The sequence below is a fragment of the Tachysurus vachellii genome, chromosome 10 (genome assembly GCF_030014155.1).
Source record: "Tachysurus vachellii isolate PV-2020 chromosome 10, HZAU_Pvac_v1, whole genome shotgun sequence".
NCBI classification, from domain to species: domain Eukaryota; kingdom Metazoa; phylum Chordata; class Actinopteri; order Siluriformes; family Bagridae; genus Tachysurus; species Tachysurus vachellii.
Genome location: NC_083469.1, coordinates 10797145 through 10811590, shown reverse-complemented (window position 1 = coordinate 10811590; position 14446 = coordinate 10797145). Strand labels below are relative to the sequence as shown.

Genomic DNA, 14446 nt, shown 5'->3' with positions numbered 1-14446 from the left:
TGTTCTGTCCCCAGTGATTGCAGATTGCAGTCATTTCCTTGACCTCTTCTTCCCTTGAAAGTCTTGGCAGCAGGAATTTGTTTGTGTTTAAAGGTTCATTTCTGGTCAAACTGTGGCATCTCTTTAGAACAGCATCTGCCTGGAACTTTCCACTGGCTGCTGTCTGCTGTGCACCAAACCGAGCAAAATTAAACCAAACCAAGCTGTTGCCACTCCTCACCTTGGATGAGGTCTGTGAATGCTGAAAAAAATTCCAAAGCATAATTTTTCTCTCTTTTTTTTTTTGATGTTATTAGGATATGTATGCCTGATTATGTTGACTTTAATTCTTGCTTTAATGTTTGATTTCCTGAGCCTTCCCTCCGTGTCCAGCATTTTGGGACCAGTGGTCTGTGCCAAACATGCTGAAGCCGTTAAACATACTGACTCTTTAAGCCAAGGGGGTGAGGCGTGATGCCTTTCAAAGAGTAGGGGCCTTTGAAGTTTCTCTCGCCAGGGGCTGCCAGGTATGCTGTGTCAGCACTTCCAAGCCATATTCCCACTGTTATTGTTATTAGTTTTTTTATTCATTTTTTGGGTTACTTTTTTTTTTTTTTAGCCCCTAATCTGTATCCCCAAATACATATACACAGATATTTCATAATTCCATATTCATTTGTACCTGTAACCCTAACCACACTGCTGGAACTCATGAGTGTGTCCTATTGAATCTTAGAACAAATAAGGCAGCCTTTGGCTTGGTTTAATGTTCCATCCTGTATTTGTTGACTACAACTGACAACTAAGTGAAGTAATAAGCAGAATATGTGACTGGTTGTTGAACGCTGTGATATTAGATTTTAGCAGTGGTGTATGTCAAACATTGTAAACGATAATGTTGCTAAGTATGTGAAATACTTTGGTAATTTAAGCTGCTCTTGGATCAGTGATCGTGCTGTCTCTGCTCTTGGCTTAAACAGAGATTCGTTTCCAGTAAGTTATTGGGTACCATTTGCTAACAGTAATAATAGGCAGGGTTTAGGATTGTAACGGAATGTCATAATTATTGCATATTTAGGTTTTGGAGTGCAGTTAGAAGAGAGTGGAGCCCAGCATAAGACGATAATGTTGACTTTCTCTTTTAACTTGGCTGACATTCCAGTTCCATATCAGATTTCTTCTCGTTTCCACATAACAAAAAAGGCTCTAAGGCTGTATGCAGTGTTGGTGCCATAAGTTGGCAATTGTAGCTTAAAAATGACGTCAAAGCATTGGGAAAGTTCGCCATATTCAGAGTCTTAACTCGAATCTCTGGACAGCTCATTCAAAATATTAAAGTTATTTGCATGCTGAACAATAAAGAAAAAACCTTGTCTAAATCATCACTGATCCGCTGCCGTATTTTGTAAATTTCCCTGTTGAAGACCAGAAAGTTAGGTTGTGGTGTCATCTGACCCCAGCACACAATGTCATTTGTAGATCAAATGATTGTGTGAAGTTGATTTTGTAAGATGCTCTCAGGAAGGGCTTCTTTCTTCCAACGTTTTTTTGTTACACAGCCATGTTTAACTGCTGTTTCCAAAATCTGACAACCAAACTAATTCCAGTTCAAATTGTTTTGGCGATGTAACATTTTAACTATGGCCCTTATTTGCTTTTTTTGTAACTGCATACCTTTTTTATATCCATTGCCTATATGAATGAATTGTTTCATTCTATACACAGCTCTTGATTCAACATGGCTGTAAATGCAAACATTTACACATTAACCTACAGTCCCAGCTCTGAAAAATTAACTTCCTCTTTATTTCAAATCAGAAGAAGCTACAGGGGCTTAGAAAAAAGGACAAGCTTCTCATGCTACTATCATGCTACAAAACTAGCTGCATTTATCATCAAGCAGGAGCTGGAAGAAGGCTCTAAGATTTGCTGTATATGAAGACTGGCTAAATTGTAACAGCGACTGGTGAACATACAGTAAATTAAAGCATGCTGAGATTCTGCAAATATCTAAACTTAACAACGATTCTAATAACACAAATGTATGGATAATACAGCATGCCCGTGCAAACATACACACACACAAACTCTGTGCTGCATTCGGACAGTCTTTCCTGACTGATTCAATCTGGGTTAAAGGAATCACCTTGGTGATGATTAGGAATGAGACAGAATTTTATTGTCTTAAATAATGCAACACAACACACTGGGAAGATGAACTTTGCCTTACTGAGGTGTATCATGGTAAATCTTTTTCATTTAATGTTGATTACGAGTTATACTCTAGGCAGCAGTGCCACAGGATTCAGAACATTCAGAGCACAAATTTTTCAGTTGGAAAATTTGCCTTAAAAAAAAATCACTATGGCACACAAGTAAAAGGCAAAGTTTACTGGACAAATCTGGTCCACAGACTCATTTTATTAGCCCATGTGATCTTGAAGGGGAAAAAAATTAAATCGTCCATGTAGTACATTATTGTTAACATTTTTACAGCAGTCCTGTAGTGTAGCCATCTAAGATTAGTGTAAATTGTCATACACACATGCACTCAAGTTTCTATCATAGCTAGCTTGACTGTGGTCTGAAACGCAGCTTAAAATCAATCCCTGCATTCTGCGCTTGATGTAAGTCATAGTCTCACTATCTAAACTGATTGAAAAGCATGTTATGTGTTGTACTGGCAGTGGCGTCATCAAAAATCAATGCTGATGATGAGGAAATATACACAAAAAAAGCACAGCAGATTTTTTTCCTTTGTAATATCAACTGGTTAGTTCAACTGATCAACTGATGTGTTCTTGCAGGCGCAGTGATGTGACAACTTTTTATTTAGTCACTTAAAACACAATTTAGCCCAGTCTTTCCTTATAAATAGTGTTGCCAATAAATACATTTATGACACTCAAAAAGATTCAAAATGACCCATCATCATCATCATCATCATCATCATAATAATAATAATAATAATAATAATAATAATAATAATAATAATAATAATAGGGGGGCACGGTGGCTTAGTGGTTAGCACGTTCGCCTCACACCTTGGTACCCACGCATGGTAGGTTGATTGGCATCTCGGAAAATTGTCCCTAGGGGTGTGATTGCGTGAGTGAATGAGTGTGTGTGTGTCCTGCGATGGGTTGACACTCCATCCAGGGTGTATCCTGCCTTGATGCCCAAAGACGCCTGAGATAGGCACAGGCTCCCTGTGACCCGAGGTAGTTCAGATAAGCGGTAGAAGATGAATGAATGAATGAATGAATAATAATAATAATAATAATAATAATAATAATAATAATAATAATAATAATAATAATATGGGAAAATAAAAATTTTCAATCCTGTTTTTTTTCTTACAATACAATGTGTTTTGATTTGATTTGTTGGCATTAGAAAATCATTGTATTCATATTAAAGGTTTTATTTTTATTAGTATTGTCTCATTTCAGCATTATCTAATGAAATCTGTAAATAAGAACATCAGGGAGGTCCTTTAAATTTGTTACATCAAATGCACAGCTTTTGTTTTATTATACGCTTTAAGAATTGTTGTATTCTGCTAAGAGGCTGAATAGATTACACAAATACTGTTCCGTTCTTAAGTTGCAGATATTTAATTGTATAATGTTGTCTATTAAAGCAATGATTATTTTTCTTATATTTCAAAACATATCGTATCAAGACACCTCCATGTCATCATATCCAAAATCAGTTTTGTGGATTGTTAATTCCCTCACCTTTATGTGTGACCTAACATTTATACCCCAGATAAACAAACAGAAAAATCAGTTTCTGAGACTGAAAACAAATGAAATGTATAGGCTCTTAATAATACATAACAATTCATGCACAGTTACATTAAAAAGTAGTAAAAATTAAAAACACTTTTTTTTCTAAGAACAAAGACAATTTTTTTTTTTATTGAAAGTTTTTTTCAAAGTTTTTCTTATTGCTTGAGTGGAAAGTTGTTGTGTAATGTTTATGTGACAAAGATGTTTGCTTGTTTTTATGGAGAGTGCCAAGAATTTTGGAGGGCCCTGTATAATGTCCTTTATTGTGCCGAATCTTTTATCAGAAACATACTGAATAAAAATGTGATTTACGTGATAAAAAGGAAAAGTTGATGGTAGAAGTTTAACCCGAATCCTGCTCTTTCACTATAAATTAACGGGTTTATGTATAACATCTCACACTTGAAGAAATCTTGGCCTAAACTACTAATCTTGGAATGCAGTACTAGAATAGTTTCTCACATGTTTACTTAAAAGCAACAACATAAATAAAAAAAACCCTTCCTGCTCCTTGTGTTGAGTAATTATTTTACAGTGTTTGAAAGTCTTGCAGGAAATTCAAAAAGTCTATAGCATTGCTGTGTCACCTGAGGTGATATACAGGTGTAAAAAAAAAAACGTTTTAAGACAGGTATGTATTCTGTGTCAGTACTTTCTAAAATCCTGGAAACATTACTTTGATTCCAGATGCATCATCAGGGCTACTGATATCATAGCAAATTACTTAGGGGCCAAAGAGGACAGACATGACTTATCTTCCTTTGAAAGAAAAGTGTTTCTGTTCACTTTAATTAGACCCATATGGACATGTGTGCAAAGTTCTCTGAGGATGATTTGATGAGTCTGCTTTAAAATAATTGCACTGTACTCATTAGATGATGTAGATATTTGAGAGACTGCACACTGGAAGCTGCTGCCCTGTTTCATTTAGCTCAGCATGTAAATCTGTAGCATTATATACCCATAATCTTAAACAAAGTACTTCTCGAAGTCCTTAGTTAGTGTGCTGATTCAGACTGCTTTTACTTACCCTGCTGTGATGAGTCAAAAATGAGAATCAAAGTTGCAACCTGATCCAACACTGTTGATCTTGTCTCTGACCCTTTTGACCTCCCTGAAATCCCTCAGCGAGGTACTGACTAGTAGTTCCTAACAATACATTCAATGTACAGTAGTGTGATCTTCTGTAGGCTATTCTTTCTATAGCAGAGAGAGAGAGAGAGAGAGAGAGAATGACAATAATTGATGGAAATACCCCAACACTCCACGTCCTTATGTTAGCCACATTGACCAGTTTGGTGCTTTGAGGTATTACTCCAGAGCCATGGAATGATGCTGAATGATGTAATTTCCCTAAGCATTCCTTTTCCTACAGTTCTGCATGAGAATAATACTTGTAATGTGCGTGACTAACACTGTAGGTGTGAGCAAACATTGCTTATTACATGTAAACACTGAAAATGAATAATATCTGGCATCATTGTCATGGTGAGTTATAGCTCTAGGTGCAGCACAGGCTGTTTGTGGTTTAGTTTATTTGGATTTCCTTGCTGCTGTGATTGTATTTAGCTCTTGTTTGAAGTTGGAAGTAAAAGTTTCTTTTATTGCTTTTTTTTTTTTTTGCAGGGCACATGATTATTCAGAATTAACTGAATTTAAATGGAACCTTTCTTGTGTTCAAGCAAATAAATCCTGTCAGACCTCAGACATTTTCTTGACTATGTTAGGAGTAAAACATGACAGAAAGAAAATAATGGACATTGTGGTGGTATGATGTGGCCTGAAGTTACTGTTACTACCTGTAGTTGATTTTTCATATAGCAGTTTAGTTCTGCCAATTCTCACCCATTAGCTAACCCTTTCCCATCACACAACAACTACCAAGAAGGTGCAGGGGAGTGTAGGGGATTTTTTAAAGGTGCAGGGGATTTTTTAAATCACACTTTCTTTTTTTAAAATCATACTCTTAATTTACCTTGACAGAAAGTAAGCGATCGCTTCCTCAGTATATCTTTACAGCACCAAGAGTCAGTGGGACAGAGGGAAAGACTGAGCTACCAGAGAGTTTCAGTTAATATTAGTTCATCTAAACAGTTCAAAACACCAGTGCAAATATCAACTGAATTATCTTCCATTTTCATTAGGAAACAAAAGGTCGCTTTTTTTTGGTGTATGTTGAAGTCTGTTCTTACATGCTCTGATGTTAAAATGGAGTATTTCTTGATTAAATAACTACATTTACATTTATGGCATTTGACAGAGTGACTTTTAAATTTCACTTTGCTTAATACAACTGAGCAATTGAGGGTTAAGGGCCTTGTTTAGAGGCACAACAGTGGCAGGTTCGCTTACCTGGGATTCGAACTCACAAGCTTCCGATTGGTAATTGAACACCCAAACGACTAGGTAACCACATCCCTACCTACATGAATGTCCAGCTGTACAGGTGTTCATATCAAATTGGACAGTAAGAGTTAATAGGAAACTCGATCTTTTATACATTCTTGCTGAAAAGCCTTTTCCACTGCCTCTGAATTAATCTCGATCAGAGGAACCTGCCCTGTCATTATGCAGTTGTAGAGATGAGAAGAAATGTTAAAGGGCTCCCATAAGCTAGACTCAGATGAGAGCTAATCGCTTTACAAAAGCATGGAGCCATTTAAAGGTTTACTTTGCTCGGCACTCAGCCGGTGATGTTGATGGGACATGACGTATCGTGTACAGGGCGGTGGAGGGACTGTGTGTTCTGGGAGACTGCTGCTCGCCACAGATCCTCCTTTCTTCTCTGCCACTGACTGATCTGGATGAGTGAGGCTGCAGGTGGAGGGGTCGTGGTACAATGACAATAAAGGAATTCAATATGTCACTTAGCTCGTGTTATTAGATTTGTTGGAGCAGAAGGATGTTTTATTTATTTTACAAACTTTATAGTTATAGTCTTTATTAAAACTGTGCTCATTTAATGGATTGAATTGATTTATATTTTGAGCATAAACAAATTGCCGTTTGAGTTCAGAATTAAAAGTTCCATTAAAATGGATTAACTGAATTGCCGTTTTAAAAAAGTAAATCAGCCTGTGCAATATTTTAAAAAGCGCAATTGATCACAAGTAGATTTAATACATTTTAATTATGTTTATCTTGCAAGACTATAAACATAGTTTCAAGTAACTTGTGATACCATAATAACTCTTAAATGTATGTAATTAATACTAATTTTCTCTGCTAATTCTGTAACATTTATAAAACTACTGTGCACTGTTCTTTCACATTTAATGCAAGATTTGATATCCTGCCTGTGTCACATGTGGATGTGAATAATAGAACAAAACTCTTTTCTGCATCAACAGTCACAGTATGGAAATTGGTGATGGAAAGTGCCAGAGTGCCTATAATTTGGCAACTGGAGGAATTTTGCAGGCTACATCAGGTAGCTATCAGCTCCAGTCTGCCATCCAGCAGCTCCAGCAACAGAAACTGCAGTCCAGGAAGCTACTAGACCAGAGCCGCTCTCGACATCAGGTTAGTGGTGAAAACTACTTTTAAAGTAGAAGAGTCATGTACCGTTTTAACAGTACAGTTATTGTACTAACTGATTCTTATGGTAACCATGCAGCTTTATTGATGAGATTTTTGTGTTTCAGTATTTCAGCTGGTTTGTTTAAAATGTTGTTTGTTATGAATCAGTTCAGGACTGCTGTGTTTATTTGTGATGGAATATTTGTCTTTCTATCAGTTTTTCTGTCTCTCTCTATCTGGTTTGGAACAGCTTAGGTTCTGTGTGCAAAACCTTCTAAAATCACTCCAGTGGAGAAATCAGGATCACATTTTTGTTCACCTTGGGCTGAACAAGGGATGAATATATGCAGGTTCAAACAGTTTAATGTGTTTGGGTTCCATTCTCAATTCCATTTGTAAACATCACTAATCAGCTGCATGAACCAAGTCTTGCAGTAGATAAATAGTGCTTTGTGTATGTGTGTATATGGGTGTGTCTGCACTTGGTGCATCTTGGTGAGTCATAGCAGTATCAGTGAACCAGTTTTATTCTGCTTTTGGATCTCTTTTGGTCTGTTTGGCCAGACACTTGCTCACTGAAACCACAATCATTAAGAGTGTAGAATATATAACAACAAAAAATAGTGCCATTCTCCGGACTTCCTTGGTTCGGTTCATTCACTGACGTCTACCTGATTGCGTCTTGCAGGTGGTTTTGATTTAACATTCAAAGTTAAAAAACATAACACTAACCCACCCTTCTTATGATAGAGCTTAGAAATTTCTGAATACAAATTTCTGAATACACCTTTTGCATGCTAAAGTTTTCTAGAAAGCTTCAGACTTCAGGACAAACGCAAAGCTTTTTCCAGACTTCAGGACAAACTACTTCAGGACAAAGTACTTCAACTGAATCATTTTAACCAAACGAATTACAGAAGAATATTTAACAAAGAAAATAGCTGAAATAAAATGGAGTAGCATAAAAAGCTAAAGATATTGTCCTAGGTTGCAGTTTTGGTTAGTGCTGGATATTTGGTGAACTTTCTTTTAGTCAACACAGATTCTTTTGCATTCCTTCCTGTTTTTGTCCGACACAGAGAGCCTGTGTCAATGCTCTGCATGCCAAATGGGCACGGCTTCACACAGGTAAATATAACCATTTGGTGTCATAGAAGCAGCAGGCGGTCTCTGTGTTTCTGTCGAAAAATGAACCATTTTATAAGAGAACAAACAAAAATCTATCAGTCTGGACAAATCAGAGCAACCGCAAAACAGATATTATTAAGTCACTTTCTGGATGTCTTATTTTTCTGAGCTGTTGTCTGAGTCAAATAGCCATCATCATCATCATCATCATCATCATCATCATCATTTTTATAGCACTTTCTATTTTCTGTTCAAATGGGTTTTTGATAGGTCAGTATAAGTTGTTTATGAAAAAGTATGTCAAAATGTACATTCACTAATGAAGTAACTTAAATCAGAGAATTTCTACAAATTATGTAAAGGCCAAGAATAGACCAAGATAAACAAGTATGCTTCTAATTTTGAATAAGCTACTGAGCTAGCACATAAAATGTTCTTATCAAACACTGTTTCAGAAATTTAGAGGCAATGTAAGAAAAACATCTTCTACCAGCTGAACTGTGACTGATACTAAGGAATAACAGTAGGCTGGCTACGGTTGCGTGAAGTGGTCAGATTGGGTGGAATGCTTCAGGAGATCACCAAGATACACCCTATGGCTAAATAAACGTACATACCCCACCATCACACCAATATGTGGTTCCCCTTTACTAGAGCTAAAAGGACTAAACCTGTTCCTGCATGACGTTGCTGCTATACATTAAGCAAATTTCACAAAGTCATGGTTTGCCATGGTTGGGATTGGAGTGAAAGAACTCGACTTGATGTACAGAGCTCTGGTAAAGTGGTGAGCTGCTGACTTCTTCCTTCAGGGGGCTGCTTCCAGCCGGCAGTATATTACAATATTCCAGAAAGAATATAGTCTAGAAGATATGAAAGCATGCATTAGTCATGTCGGATTTTTTCCAGTGTGATAAATTCAATGGTAATATACTACTACTACTACTACTACTACTACTACTACTAATAATAATAATAATAATAATAATAGTTTTATTATTATTTATAGTATATTGTCTGTATGAGATTCAAGATATGAAGCTCGTAGGACAAACAAAGGCCAAACTGATCAACATGGAAGTATATGATGCATGGGTCGCTGTGGATTGAATCACTATTTATTAAATATTCTCATAAATAGAACCAGCTTAGTTCATTAGAAAATATTGCAGGCAGGTCCAAACAAAAATAATAAGTACAGGACAGGGCAGGATTGGTCAAAATTCTTTTGGGGAAGACAGTCCTGAAGTCCAGAAGAACTGTGTTTGTAAGTCTTTCCATTCCACATAGTTAATAGTGTCATAGACTGCATGCATGTCCAACATTAACAAGTCAGAAACATAATCTAATCACTGAACACATTGGAAAATGCTGACTCTGTACTATAACATTTCAGGAAAGTCTCACACATATAGTTGTGCACGTTAATTAACAGCTAATTAATTAGTTGTAGGCATTTTATTGCACATAAATGAAATACTGCTATATTATTCCTAAAGAAAGGACTAATGACATTCATTGACCTATTTTACTTGAATTTAGTTTTAATTGATAAGGAATAAATTTAATATTTTTTGGATCTTAATTTGTGCCAGTTCCATATATTTTATCCATGCTTATCCTTGCTTATCATTAAGCAAAAGAAATCTCAGTCAATATATATTGATATAAAAAGTCAATTGCTTTTGATAATAATATAAATATTAAATGTTTTTCACTTCAACCAGGCAGAAAAGGGTTATTGATTTACTGTGTTCAATTTTGATAGTCCTGATTTCTGTGTTTTTATTCAAGTAAACAGTTTAGGAGTCTATATTCTGAGTTCATTCACGAGTCAGTTGAGTTCTAGTTGCGTCATGAGTCAGTGTGTGCCCAAGTCTTTTATTTGAGTCCCAACTCTGGGGCAATTGCTTGTTTTTCATGTTTTGTGAATTTCTTTGTCTGGGACCATGTACAGTATTTGTTAGAGGAACTGAGCCATGTTCAATAATGTGCTTGGACAAATGATGTTTTTTTATTTGCTATTCCTTTCTCTGCTCATTTAATTTTAGTTCTTTGCAGTTGAAAGCCGTTATTAAAGGGTTTTGAATGGTTCTCTGATTATCTACAATTTAAACACGTTTCATTGTGGACTGAAGTGTGTTATTGAGCTGCTCTGCTCCATGTTCCAGTCACTGGGTGCAGACTGCATGGCTCCTGGGATGGCTTGGCCAGCAGCCACCTGGCAACATTAGAAAGGTGCCCTTCCTGGCCTTTCTCAACGGAAGCATATACAGAGACCCTCCAACTTCCAAGCTCAGCCCACTCATTCATCAAACCCCGGCAGCCTCAGAACACACTTACTGTCACACTGCTGGATGCTTTGAGGATAAACACATACACTCACACCATGCATAAACATATGTATATGTCCTCTTGTAGAATCACAAGTCCCACACAGACACTAACTTTACTTTCACAGAGGCTTACAGTGAATTTTGTTTAAGATGCCTGCAGCACTCTCACGCTATCCCTTCACATCAGCTATAAAATGTTACTAGATGGAAGGAATTTGCTGCAGTCCAGATTTAAAATGATGAACAGTAGTCTTTGTCGGGATACAGCGCTTTTGCCAAGTCCAACTACCCATTCAAAAGAAATCATTTCTAAACAAGCATACAATGTGAAGAATTTCTGCATTTTGGTATGTCCGATTATAAAGTATTTAGGGCCTGTTATGATAAGCTGTAACATTTTTTTCTTCTGTGTGAATGAATGAACTGACTCTTGGAATCTGTTTGTATTTGACCTCATATGACTTGGAGGAAAATGCTGCTTCTAATAAAATATAAAAAATATGGTTATTTTATTACAGAGATTCAGAAAATGCACTGAAAATTCACCAAATGTTCTGTCTCGAAAGGATTGTGCAGATGTGCTAGAATTAAAGCTTAGCCAGTAACAGTTTCAGGTGTTTAGACGTGTAGAGTGAATAAAACAGTTTTTTTTGACTGTCCTTCAGCTAATTTTGCTTCTCTTTGTCTCCAGGCCATGCTGAATGTACAAACCCTTGTGCCTGGTGCTGTTCCTCAAGACGCTGTTCCCACCAGCTTTAGTGTTCATGTGAACTCGCAGTCCCAGGCCAGCACGAAGCAGACAGCAAGTCAGAGAGATCCACAATTCCTTGTCCCTACACGGGGCACGACTGCTCTGATTCCAAAACCCCCCAGCAGCACATCCAAAGGCACACTCTTATGCAAGTCTGCCACTCAAAAGACCAACCAGTAAGTTCCAAGTTAAAAGTGCCATATTATCTGCATTATAACAATTCAGTTTAGAGCAATTCTGTGCAGTACACTGTAACATGTAAGATGTCTGTGGTTAGCAGTAGTTTGAGACCTGTGTCTACTTAAAGTATCTGACTAGTTAAAGAAAACATGTCACAATTTGCCTTTATTTATCAGGAATACTTATGTGTCCTGAGATATTTGTGTTAAATATTTTAAAACAGTCATGTATTTATGTTCAGTTCCTAATTTTCCCTGGCAGTAAATGCTAACTTGTTTTCCTACATTTGTTAGCATGCTTAGATCACATATATTACATATAAAGATTCAACCATATTCCTCAACTCTCACAGAAGCCCTGCTGTCAAGCTCCGAAATTGTGCAAAGGAAAAGATCTGGAGATCTCTAGTTTGAATCAAGTTTGATCCATCTGTGGCCTGGAATCGTCAAAGTTGAGCAAACTTTGAGCAAAGTTGGCCATGCTCTCAGGGTCCCCTGTAAACCACAGCAACACTGGCCAATCATGGGTGTCTGGGAGCTCATGTATGTGGAAGAGGGTAGATAGTGCTTTCCTCCAAGTGTCTATAAACAATTTAATTTAAATTGTAGTTATGTGTAAAAGAGGGAAAAAACACTTGATCAAAATCTATAAAGTTGAAGGAAAACATATACTTACAATCCAGACAATATGGTGCTTTGTTTGTAGATAGTCAATTTTTCCTACTGCACCCTATCATTAACTCACATTGGTTGTTGTTTTGGTCAATAGAAATATAGTAATCAAGCTCAGTACAGTTCAGTTTGTAAAGAACCAGTCTTTGTTTGTTATCAGCGTGATGCAGAGAAATGCTTAGAATTTACAAATGTTAGTTTAGTCATTAGTTCAAACTGTTGACTGAAATACCAGACATGCCACTGTTACTTGTAGCTTTTTTTTGTGTAACTTAGAGTAACTAAAGCAATGTCTCAGTCATTTCTAAGTATTCATAGTGCGTTTTACTTCTTTTTTTTAATCCGTATTAAAATTGATTTAAATCCATAAGAATTTTCATATTGAACCTCCAGCCTGAAGAAGGCCGAGCAGGGCCTGGTCACACCTTAGAGCAGGGTGTTTAGTCATGCTCTTCTAATTCAGTGTAAACATTTTCTTGTTCATAAAAGCTGCTTGGAAACTTTGGGTATAAAAATCTAGAATGATCACCATTGTAACTCAGATTACTATTTTATTGTTTTTGTGCTTTTTGTTTAGCCAACTGATTTTTCATTTCTTACCTGGAAGCAACTGGATCACTAATTTTATAACTTATCCTCATTTTACAAGTCCTGACCGCTTGCTATTCTCATTTCAAAATTACTAACATGTTGTAAATATCAGTAATGCGTGTGTGTTTGTGTATATAGAAGGAAAACTAAGATCAGTTGTGATTCTTGTTCAGTGCAAAGATACACAATAGACCTTCTTAGTTCAGTGTAATTCAACCATCTGAACATGTTTATAAGTGCTCTTTGTGGAAAGTGAGGGTTAGAAATGAGGTCCGGAGAAAACTGAAACTGTCATCTGTTTCCCACGCTGCAGCATGACTTGACTTCACATCTGGCCAAACTACACAACAATGGCAAACCTTTGTGGTAGCAGTCCTGTTTGCTGGAAGCACATGATCTGCTATGGTGGGCTACTAGATGTCAGACAGCACACTCTCTCAGCGGCTAGTCAATCCCTTGAGTCGCGCGCTCTCTCTCACTCACACACACTCTCACAAACATACACAGACACACACGCACATGGAATTAGAGGTCATGGGACAATTTGTGCATTTTAGATTTATGTGCATCAGGGATGTTAATTGTTTTACATTCAAAACAATTAGGCACGGTTTTGTATGTGATTAGATAAGCATCTGCAAAGCATTTAAGATAAGTGTATGAGTAAATGTAGCTGGAAGGAGTAAATATATTCCCCAGACCACAATGAGATAAGCATGACATCTCTTGCATTAAAACATTAAAAATCTTGAATTACAAGATACTTGTTTGTATTTATCTACTTCAGTATTACTCATGAACATAATACAAATGTACATTAGCACATTGATATGTGGCTGCCATACTGGAACCAGAATAAAATATGTATGAAATTAAATTTGTGTTACTTCGGGATTCATATGGGAATGTCGTGGGATCAGGCTATTAAAGACAGCTGGTATTGAGTGGTGTGTGGTATGTGGCTTTTGTTTGGGTAAATAAAGATTATTTTATGTTCTGACAGCAAGAAATGGATTAAAGAAAGACACGAGAATAAGATCAGTGAAATGTCAGGTAGTTGTTAAGGGTCCTAGTGTTAGGAGGGTTAAGGAGACAGGGATGATGGTTGAGAGAGGGGTACGATAGCTCTGGGGAGGGTAGCTGCACTGTTTGCTCCTCTGTGTGCCTTCCTGCCCAGTGCCGTGTTTACTCTCCGCATGTGGAATTCCAGAGCCCCTCACACTCTCCATAGTCCTGCATTTTTGTGGTCGGCCTGTGTGACATGAGAGAGTGTGGGAAAAACGGAAGCCCGAAGACCAGAAATGCGCAAATGGAAACACCGAACCAATGAAAAGAAAATGTAGAGTGGAGATAAAGAGGAGAGTGGAAGAGACAGGTGAAGGGAGAGCGTTATTTGGAATGGGGAAAGAAGGAGAGAGTGAAATATTGGAAAAGATAGAACAAAGTGGATCAAACTCCAAGAACAAAGTGAGCAGTAAAAGCAGATTGGAATAAAAA

General features: G+C 37.0%; 1 protein-coding gene across 3 annotated transcripts in view; it reads left to right on the top strand.

Moving 5' to 3' along the window:
* Positions 1-14446, top strand: part of ttll5 (tubulin tyrosine ligase-like family, member 5) — a 60943-nt gene that overhangs the window by 36979 nt on the left and 9518 nt on the right. For 2 of the 3 annotated variants that reach the window (XM_060879363.1, XM_060879362.1), the window contains 2 exons: positions 7124-7295; positions 11448-11683. In XM_060879363.1, coding sequence (XP_060735346.1) covers positions 7124-7295; positions 11448-11683 — 408 coding nt within the window. Of the gene's footprint in view, positions 1-7123; positions 7296-11447; positions 11684-12039; positions 12595-14446 lie in introns of those variants that run through there. The other variant, XM_060879364.1, reaches the window with a different exon arrangement.